This window comes from Nannospalax galili, unplaced genomic scaffold (genome assembly GCF_000622305.1).
Source record: "Nannospalax galili isolate Female #2095 unplaced genomic scaffold, S.galili_v1.0 scaffold156, whole genome shotgun sequence".
Lineage (NCBI taxonomy): Eukaryota > Metazoa > Chordata > Mammalia > Rodentia > Spalacidae > Nannospalax > Nannospalax galili.
This window is the reverse complement of record NW_008337625.1, coordinates 683,853-694,173: the sequence shown is the minus strand read 5'-3', so window position 1 is coordinate 694,173 and position 10,321 is coordinate 683,853. Positions and strand designations below refer to the sequence as shown.

General features: G+C 44.4%; 1 protein-coding gene across 2 annotated transcripts in view; it reads left to right on the top strand.

Moving 5' to 3' along the window:
- Nucleotides 1–10,321, top strand: part of Mypn (myopalladin) — a 106,112-nt gene that overhangs the window by 70,919 nt on the left and 24,872 nt on the right. For both annotated transcript variants that reach the window (XM_008832655.2, XM_008832654.3), the window contains exon 10: nt 695–1,067. In XM_008832655.2, the coding sequence (XP_008830877.1) occupies nt 695–1,067 (373 nt within the window). The remainder of the gene's footprint in view (nt 1–694; nt 1,068–10,321) is intronic.

Below are 10,321 nucleotides of genomic sequence, written 5' to 3'. Positions count from 1 at the left end.
TTTGAGGCCAGCCTGGTCTACATAGTGAGTTCCAGGACAGCTGGGGCTACAGGGAGCAGCTTTCTCAAAAAGACCAAAGGGGGAAAAAAAAAAAAGAGTACTTCAAGGGGCTGGGAAGACAGCCTAGTAGGTAAAGTGCTTACCCCCACAAGTTTGAGGATCCAAGTTCCAGCTCCTAAACCTACATACAGAAGCCAGGTGTTGTGGCATATACTTGTAACCCCAGTGTAGGGGAGGTGGAGACAGGAGGGACCCTGGGGCTCACTGACCTGTCAGCCTAGCCTACTTGGCAAGTTCCAGGCCAGTGAATCCAGTCTCAAAAAAAAAAAAGTGGATAATGCTTGAGGAATTCCAGCCGAAGTTGTCCTTGGCCTACAGACAGACAGACAGATGCACGCACGCACACACACACCCGGCTTAGATATTAGGGGAGGAGTTCTGGGACTTAAGCCCAGGGCCCTTCATTCACTAAGCGTGCACTCCACTGCTGCTGTCTGGAGCTGAGCACTTAGATGTTCCGTTTAGCTTTCCCCCAACATCCTCGCCATTCTCTTGCACCCCAGTCTGTTTTTTAACAAGCGCATTCCTGTGTGTGCACTCACCTGCTTTGATTACTTTGTCATTTGTATACCTGTCCCATTCCACTGTCTCGTTGGTAAGGCTACCAGCTCAGGTTCTGCGATTGTCCTTCCAGGAAACGAAGACCTCAGCAATAACGGGGCCCTTCACTCAGCCAACTCCACCACTAACCTGGCCGAGACTGAAGAACAGCCTTCCCCACCCAACCCAGAGCCTCCTTCTGGAGAACATCCCCCAAAACCCAAACTCGAGGGGGTCCTGGTGAACCATAGTGAGCCCCGGTCCAGCTCCAGGATTGGGCTCCGGGTGCACTTCAACCTGCCTGAAGATGACGAAGGAAGCCAAGCGTCCTCCGAGGGCGGAGTGGCCAACGCCAGCCAGGCCAGGCCCAATTCCTTCCCTGAGAGGTTCAATGGACAGGCAGCCAAAATCGCCGAGCCTTCTTCACCCATCAAAGAGCCCCCTCCAGTTCTGGCCAAACCCAAACTGTAAGTAAAAAATCGGATGAGCGGCTATGAGTGCCTGTGAGCTTCTCATGAGTCTGACCCTCTTACAGACAGTAGATGGGCTGGACTCATGGCTCAGAGGGTAATGGTGCTTTGCCAAGCAAGCCTGATGACCTGACTTCTGTCACAGAGACCCAGCTGGTGGAGAGAACCAACTCCCATACGTTGTCCTCTGACCTCCACACGCACATGCATGTATACTCACACACACTAAATAAAAATGTAATAAGGTGCGGTGGTACACACCTTTACTCCCAGCACTTGGGAGGCAGAGGCAGGGGGATCTCTGTGAGTTCAAGGACAGCCTGGTCTACATAGTGAGTTCCAGCCCAGCTGTGGTTACAGGGAGACCCTGTCTCAAAAAACCAAAAAAAAAAAAAAAGTAATAAAGAACTGTAGCTTGATTGGTAGAACTCTTGCTTAGCATGCATGAGGTCCCAGGTTCCAGCCCCATCTCTGCATAAACAGCTGTGATAGGGCACACCTATGATCCTAACATTTAGGAGGTAGAGGCAAAAAGATCAGAAATTCAAGGTCATTCTCAACTACCCTGGGAGTTTGAGGCCAGCCTGGGCTATATGAGACCTTGTCTCAAATAAAACAAAAGAGTCGAAAAACAGAATTAGCAAGTGAGGAAATATGCATCAAGTACAATGCAGAAAGTATGTCTCCACAGCAGCACAGCCCCCACTGTCATCCTCATCGTTAATAGTCTACCTCCAAGCAATGTACACCTGCATTAGAAAGGTGCTTCTCTAATGTGAAGCATTCCTTATTCTTTTTTTAATTTTATTTATTATTTTTATTTTATGTGTATGCGTGTATTGCCTGCATGTAGGTAAGTGCACCCATGTCATGCAATGCCCACGGAGGTCAGAAGAGGCTGTCGGATCCCCTGGGACTGGAGTTATGGACAGTTGTTAGCTTCCATGTGGGTGCTGGGATTCGAACCCAGGTCTTCTGCAAGAACAACCAGTATTCTCAACCGCTGAGCCATCTCTCCAGCCCTCCCCCTTATAATATTCTTTATCTAATAATCTTTATTGTCTATAGCCTCTTCTTGCTTCAATTTAATCTTGTGTAGCTGTTACAGAACTTGTGGTCCAGCTTGCTATGTAGATCAGGCTGACCTTGAGCTCATAGAGATCTGCCTGCCTCCGCCTCCCAAGTGTTGTTATTTTTATTTTTATGTGTGTAAATGTATTGCAAGCATGTATGTAAGTGTACCTGTGTCTCCCAGTGCCCCCAGAGGTCAGAGGGAGTGTTGAATTCCCCTGGAACTGGAGTTATGGTTGGCTGTTAGCTGCCATGTGGGTGCTGAAACTCGAACCCAGGTCCTCTGCAAGAGCAATCAGTGCTCTTAACCACTGGGCCATCTCTCCAACCCCAACATTGTTTACTTTTGTCACTGACCAGGCCTGTTTTGCTCATTACATGGTATACAGCTGAAATGATGAAAGATTTTATTCACAAGGCAGCCACATGAAGTGGGAGACCAAATCTTGAAGACACATCTCTAGGGTGGGGCTTGGAGATACGGGCTGAGGTGTGGGAAGGTGAATGGATCAAACAGGAGAGCCAGAAAGGAGGCAGCGTGGCCTGTCACTCAGGGGTCAGTGCTCATTTGGGCTTCAGTCGCTCGCTCACCTTTTTTCTCTTTCCATTCCTGCTCCATCCTCTCCCTTTGTAGACTCAGTTCATCACATCAATGTCCCCCTTCTCCCTCATGTCATCAACACAAAAACACACCTCTGACCTCAAAGGGAGTAGGAGATAGTTTATTCTGGAGCCAAATATGAGTGATGTGGCTGGGGAAAAGATTCAGTTTACCCCAAATACCGCACTTCATTTTGCAAGCAGTTACATAAGATTGTATTATTAACAGAACAAGGACAGTCATAAATCAAAGGTAGTACTGAATACAATGGTGGTGGGGGCCGCAGGTAGGCCGGTACAGCACAGGTAGGCGGTTACAGCACAGGTAGGTTGGTTACAGCAAGAAAGGAAAACTGTTTGGACTTCAGATGTTATCTGGTGACATTCTTAGCTTTTGGATTGGTGGAACAAGAGGCTTTCGTTTAAAGGTTTTTGGTCAAAAGGATATTGGGTCACACATCAGGTGGGTAATGAATGGCTTTCAAAGGGAATAAAAATAGCTAAAGATGTTTGATTCTGGTCTATAACACTTTAACTCTCCATAATCACCAAGTTCAGTCACTTGGCTTTGTAGATGCTTTAACACACAGGCAACACCCTCCCACATCCAATTTTACTTCACAATGGTCTGTGTCAAATACCACTGCTGACCTAACTGGTCAAATCTCAACTGATCCAAACTGGTCAGGTGATGACTGCACTACTCTCTGTGAGGTCTCCTATTTAGAAAGGAGGAGTCACATGGTCAAGGCAGGAAGGGTGGTTCTTAAAGGAGTTAGGGGACAGGAGGAGGCAGGTAAACCAAGGGACTGCCTTCTTTGTAGGGTTTTTCTTTCCTGGTACTCTATTAGGGGCTATTAGGAGGGTCGGTTAAGATTAAGTTGAGCCTCATATTCCAGAAAATCCAAACTAATAGAGATTAAACACAAAGAGTTTATTTTCCTCACACACAGGAAGTAGGCATCTGGGACTATTCTGGTGGGTCTGTGGTCATTAAGAATCCAGTTTTCCCCAGGCATGGTGGCACACGCCTTTATTCCCAGCACTTGGGAGGCAGAGGCAGGTGGATCTCTGTGAGTTCAAGGCCAGCCTGGTCTACATAGTGAGTTCCAGGACAGCTGGGGCTACAGGAAGACCCTGTCTCAAAAAGCCAAAAAAAAAAAAAGAATCCAGTTTTCTTCTTTCTGTCCTGCTATCCCTAGCCTCTATGCTGGGACCCCTCATGGTCCAAGATGCCTGCTGGTCTAGTCACCCCATGGGCATTTCAGGAGCAGGAAGAGCAAATGGGCAGAAGTCACATTACCATGTCAGAAGCCCTGGTAAAGACACCTCTAAGAGGTCTCACCTAAATTCTGCTTTTATGTCCTTGACCAGAATTGAATCACATAATAAACTAATTAAAGGAGGCAGGGGCTGGAGAGATGGCTCAGCGGTTAAGAACACTGGCTGTTTTTGCAGAAGACCTGGGTTCAAATCCCAGCACCTACATGGCAGCTAACAGCTGTCTGAAACTCCAGTTCCAGGGGATCCGACAGCCTCTTCTGTCCTCCAAGGGCATTGCACGACACAGGTGCACTTAATTACATGCAGGCAATGCATGCATACACATAAAATAAAATTAAAAAAATAATAATAAATATTAAAAAAAAAAAACGCTCTCAGGAAGGAAGGCTGTTATTTTTAGACACTGCGTTATCCAAGCCAAAATATTTCTTACTTTGAAATTTGACTACCAGGCTGTCTGAAGCAGTGATTCTGTGCCCTGGCCACATTCTAGAATAAAATGTGGAGCTTAAAAAAAAAAAATAGCAATGCCATCCATCTCCACTGGATCAGAATCTCTCCATGGATTATTTAAATGTGCAGCTAGTTTGGAAACCACTGGTCTAGAAGTAGAGAAATCATCTAAGCAGCCACACTTCCCACCCCTTTACCCCTCACATCCAGGAAGAAAAACAAAAATGAATATTTAAAAAGGAGAAATGTCAAACAAAACTCAGAATAGACTGAAAAGGCTGTGTTTTGGGGATGAGTGTATCTTGTTGTTATTTTGAGATGAGGCAGTGTCTCATGTAGCCCAGGCTAGCTTCTAAAAGGAGATTGCACAAAAATCCCCTGACTGGTTATAAACCACCACCTGCTGACAGGCTTTATCAGAGCATTGTTAGCCCCTGTTCAAAATATGGTCCTGGAACATTCCTCCCCCAACCATAAAGCATTTCCCGTTCTGCAAACAAGTCCTTCTGCCAAGTGACCCTTATCGGAGCAATGCAAGTCCCAAGCCCCTCCCCAACCCCACAACTCTATTTCCACATACAAACATACTTAAACTCCCCTGCTATGTGACCAGGGTGGCTGCTGTGATTCCCACCGGTCAGCTAACCACCCTTCATTGACTATAATAAAGGTTAGTCTGGGCTGTCGAGGTCGGTTGCTTTCTTTCCTACCTGTGACTCCTATTCCTATCACCTTCAGGATGACCTTAAACATCAAGATTACAGGGTACACATCATTTCAGTTTTATGGGGCAGTAGAGATTGAACCTAGAGCTGTGTGCATGCACTCTATTAACTGAGCTGTATCCCAAGCCCCAGACAAGTCGATCTTTACGACAGTGTTATGCATGTGAGAGTGACCCAGACTTTGTAGTAGACAGCCAAGAACATCACTCTCACCCCCACCCCACCCCAGACTTATGGAATGAAGAACTCTGGATAACCCAGAAGCCTGCATTTTAACCAGATTCTAAGACTAGATAAAGTTTAAGAACAATTGACCTACATTTAAAAAAAGATAATGGTAAGCCGGGCGTGGTGGCATACACCTGTAGTCCCAGAAATTGGGAGGCAGAGGCAGGTGGATCTCTGTGAGTTCGAGGCCAGCCTGATCTACATAGTGAGTTCCAGGCCAGCTAGGGCTACAGGGAGACCCTCTCTACAAAAGACAAAAAAAAAAAAAAAAAAAAAAAAAAAAAAAAAAGATAATGGTAACTATGTCTGGACTCCTCCTAAGCCATGTACCTCCCTGGGCAGTGGTGCCTAAATCTGCCAGGTTTGTTTGTTTTACAGACTCCAGGTGACAGTCATGTGCAGCAGGCACATCTGCTCAGAATTAGTATTTCTGATCAGCCAGGAACTGTTTAGCGATTGACAAGGGTGAGAGCCCTAATCACCAGCATCTGCCAACCTCCTCCCACCAAGACAGTTTCAGGCTACCGAGAGGAGGCTGTTGAAGGGTTGTTGGGACTGGGTGCATGCCAGCTGTCCTTCAGAGCCAGGGAGTGTTAGCTCTGGCACGCAGTGCCCAAAACTGTTGCCAAAGCTGCCTTCAAACTTGATACCCAAGGTTGTTGTGTTGGGTTGTCTGACACTTTAATCTCAAAATTTCAAAATCCACAGGATATAGTGAAGGTACACTTGTAATCTCAGCACTCAGGAGATTGAGGCAGGGGGATGGAGAGCTCCAGGTCAGCCAGGGTCACACAGGGAGACCCTATCTCAAAATAAATAAATAGATAGATGATGATGATAGATAGATAGATAGATAGATAGATAGATAGATAGATAGATAGATAGATAAATGGTAGATGATAGATAGATAATTAAAGAGCTTGCATTTTCATATCATGGGAAAGTCAACACCAGTAGAAACATTTTTTCCCCTGAGGGAAATCCCAACTAAAATAATTTTGCTTCTTTCTTAATTTTTTATTACAATTATTTATTTGTGTACGTATGTGTGTATAAGTGAGCATGCATGCATGTCATGACCACATGTGTATCATGACCTCATGAATATGGAGTACAGGGGACAACCTTGAGGAGTCAGTTTCTCTCTTTCCAATGTGGGTCCAGAAGATGAAACACAGGTCCGCGGGCTTGGCAGCATGTGTCTTTACCTGCCGAGCCATCTTCCCAGACCTATTTATGCTTCTTGACTGTTTAAACTTTCAATTATAAAAAAGGAAAGGGTTTAATTACATTTTGATTATATTACTTTATTCTTTCAGCTTAAAACTTTTTAAAGCAGGATTGGGGATGAGGGTAGAACATTACCATGCCAAGTCAGCAATACTGATGAACTATTAATGTAATTCAAGACAAGGGTTTTTCCACAGAGGGAAAAGGATTGTTCAGTATGGGGCATAGCAGGATGCAAGGAAAAACGGGTTTTCTTTTCTTTCTTTCTTTAAAGATATATTTTAATTAATTTTAAAAAAATATTTTATCTATTATTATTTTTATGTGTATGAGTGTATTGCCTGTATGTGTTTAAGTGCACCTGCAGAGGTCAGTAGAAGGGATCAGATTCCCTGGTACTGGAGTTATGGACAGTTGTTAGCTGCCCTGTGGGTGCTGGGAATCGAACCCGGGTCCTCTGCAAAAGCACTCAGTGCTCTTAACTACTGAGTCATCTCTCCAGCCCCATTAATTTGTTTTATTGTTTTTTTTTTTTTTTGAGACAGGGTCTCCCTGTAGTCCCAGCTGGCCTGGAACTCACTATGTAGACCAGGCTGGCCTCAATCTCACAGAGACTGACTTGCCTCTGCCTCGGCCTCCTGAGTGCTGGGATTTAAGGAATGTACTATCACATCTGGTTCGTGTATTTTAGTTTTAACTACGTATATAGGTGTGTGTGCTTGTATCTAATAGGTGGCCTGGAGTCCAGAAGAGGGTGCCAGACCCCCAGGAGTTGTAGTTACAGGCAGTTTTACCAACATGTGTGTTAGGAACCAGACTCAGGTCCTCCACAAGAATGGTGCATCATCTTAACCGCTGAGCCATCTCTCTAGTCAGAGAGAAATGGGTTTTCATTTGGAAAAGTTACCTTATCTACACGATGTATTAGAAATGTAAGTGAAAAGAAAGAAAAAGTCTTCAACTCCAAGAATTAGGAAAAATAGGCCAGGCATGGTGGCACACACCTGTAATCCCAGCACTCGGGAGGAGTTTAAGAATTCAGGAATTCAGAGTTTGAGACTAACCTGGAATACACAGCAAGACTCAATTTTTTTAAAAAAAGGAAAATAATCAAGGGGCTGAGAGCATAGCTTAGTGGTTGGTAGAGTAGCAGCTCAGTGGTAGAGTAAGTAAATACATGGGGGCCAGGGTGATGCTCATCCAATAAAAGTGTGTGCTCCTTCTAGAGAGAACCTGAGTCCAGTTCCTGGTACCCACATCAAGCAGCTCACAACTGCCTGTAACTCTGTAACTCCAGATCCAAGGGAGCCAATGGCTTCTTCTGGCCTCTTCAGGGTTCACATACATATGTATAAACCTACACACAGGCACACACACATACACATAATTTAAAATAAAAATAAATCTTTTATAAAAAACGTAATTGGCATCTGTGAAACCCTAAGTTTGAACCCCAATACCCTAAAAAGATTTGGTTTTTTTTTTTGATTGATTGATTTTTATTTTATGTTCCTGAGTGTTTTGCCTGAATGGATGTAAGTGCACCCATGTCATGCAGTGCCCTTGGAGGCCAGAAGGCCCATTGGATCCCCTGGAACTGGCACTACAGATGATTGTGAGCTGCCATGTGAGTGCTGGGAACTGAACCTGGGTCCACTACAAGAGCAGCCAGTAGTCTTAACTGCCAAGCCAGCTCTCCAGCCCCAAGATTTAAGATTTCTTTTTGAGACAAGGTCTCCCTGTATAGGCCTGGCTATCCTGGAACTTGTTATGTAGACCATGCTGGCCTTGAATACACAGAGATATGACTGCCTCTGCCTCCTGAGTACTGGGATTAAAGACACCAACACATCCAGCCAGATATTTATTTATTTATTTATTTATTTATTTATTTATTTGTCTTTTTGAGAAAGGGTCTCTCTGTAGACCCAGCTGGCCTGGAACTCACTGTGTAGACCAGGCTGGCCTTGCACTCATGGGGAGATCAGCCTGCCTCTGCCTGCCCAGTGCTGGGACTAAAGGTGTGTGCCACCATGCTCGGCTAGATATTTAAAAATTTTAAAGAAACTCTGGTTCAATATTATTAATTTTTTTCTAAATTTTACATTTATGGACTGGGGAGATGACTCAGTGGTTAAGAGCACTGGCTGCTCTTGCAGAGGACCCAGGCTAACAACCATCCATAACTCCAGTTCCAGGGAATTCAACACCCTCTTCTGACCCCCTCAGACTCTGCATGACACGGATGCACTTACATACATGCAGGCAAAACACTCATACACATTAACTATAAATAATTTTTTAAAAAATTTAAAACTTTACATTTATTTATTTAATATGTATACACATGTGTGTGCATGCACACATACATGCCACCTTGCACATGTGAAAGTCAGAGGACAACCTTTGAGAACTCAGGTCATCACACTTGACAGCAAGCACCTTTACCCACCAGGGCTCACCATCTCATGGGCCCTTTACTTTCCTAAGTTTAAAATAGAAAATACTTTTACTTTGAATGGATCTCGTGTTCAGCAGTTCGCCCTCGATGTCCCAAACGCAGCACAGATTTAAAAGAACATAAAACCAGTGGCTGGGGCTGGAGAGATGGCTCAGCAGTTAAGAACACTGTTCTTGCAGAAGATCTGGGTTCGAATCCCAGCATCCACATGGCAGCTAACAACTGTCTGTAACTCCAGTTCCAGGGCATCCGAGGCCTCTTCTGTCCTTCACGGGCATTGCAGGACACAGGTGCACTTACCTACATGCAGGCATAACACTCATACACATAAAATAAAAAATAATAAATAAAATTTAAAAAATAAAAAACAGAAAAACCCCGTGGCTTTGAAACACCACCCTCTCCACATGTGTCCCCTTGAGGTCACTGTTTCCAGTATAGATCCTAAACACTGTAGTTTGGCAACCTTGATAGCTGCATGCACATACGATTGTAAGACATTTTCTTTCCTTTTATTTATTAGAAATAATTCATTTGTGAAGAGAAACTAAATAGAAGATTGTGAGAAGGTAAATCTTGAACCTCTATAATCGAGGCACCTGTAGAGAAACTGCTTCCGGGTTAATTGTTCTCCATTTTTCCCATTCTTTCTTTCTGTGTGGTATGTGCGGTGTATGTATGCTAGCCTGACAGCCAGCAAGCCCCTCTGAGCCTCCTGCCCCTACATGCTTGGGTTACAAGCATGCACTCCACCCCCAGTGTTTTGACATGGATGCTAGGGACTTGAACTCATGTCCTCATGCTTGTACAGCAAGTGCTCTTACTACTGAGCCATCTTCCCATTCCTTTCTCCTTTTTAAGAACAAGAATACAGGCTGGTAGCCTGGATCAGCAGGTAAAGGTGCTTACCGCCAGGCCTGATGACCGGAGTTTGATCCCCAGGACCCACATGGAGAAAACCAACTTCCTCAAGTTATCCTCTGACCTTCATATCTGTGCTTTGGCACATATGCCCATGTTATGCATATTTTCCACAATTTCTCCCTTCACCTAAACTTGTCTTCTACATTTACATACGTAGCTGGGTGTAAATGTTTGGGGGGGTTAATTTATGAGAAAAAATCTCAAGTATAAAAAATTAATTTCTTTCTTTTGACTTTCAAAACATTAGTACTTAGAAGAATGTAGAAGATTCATGC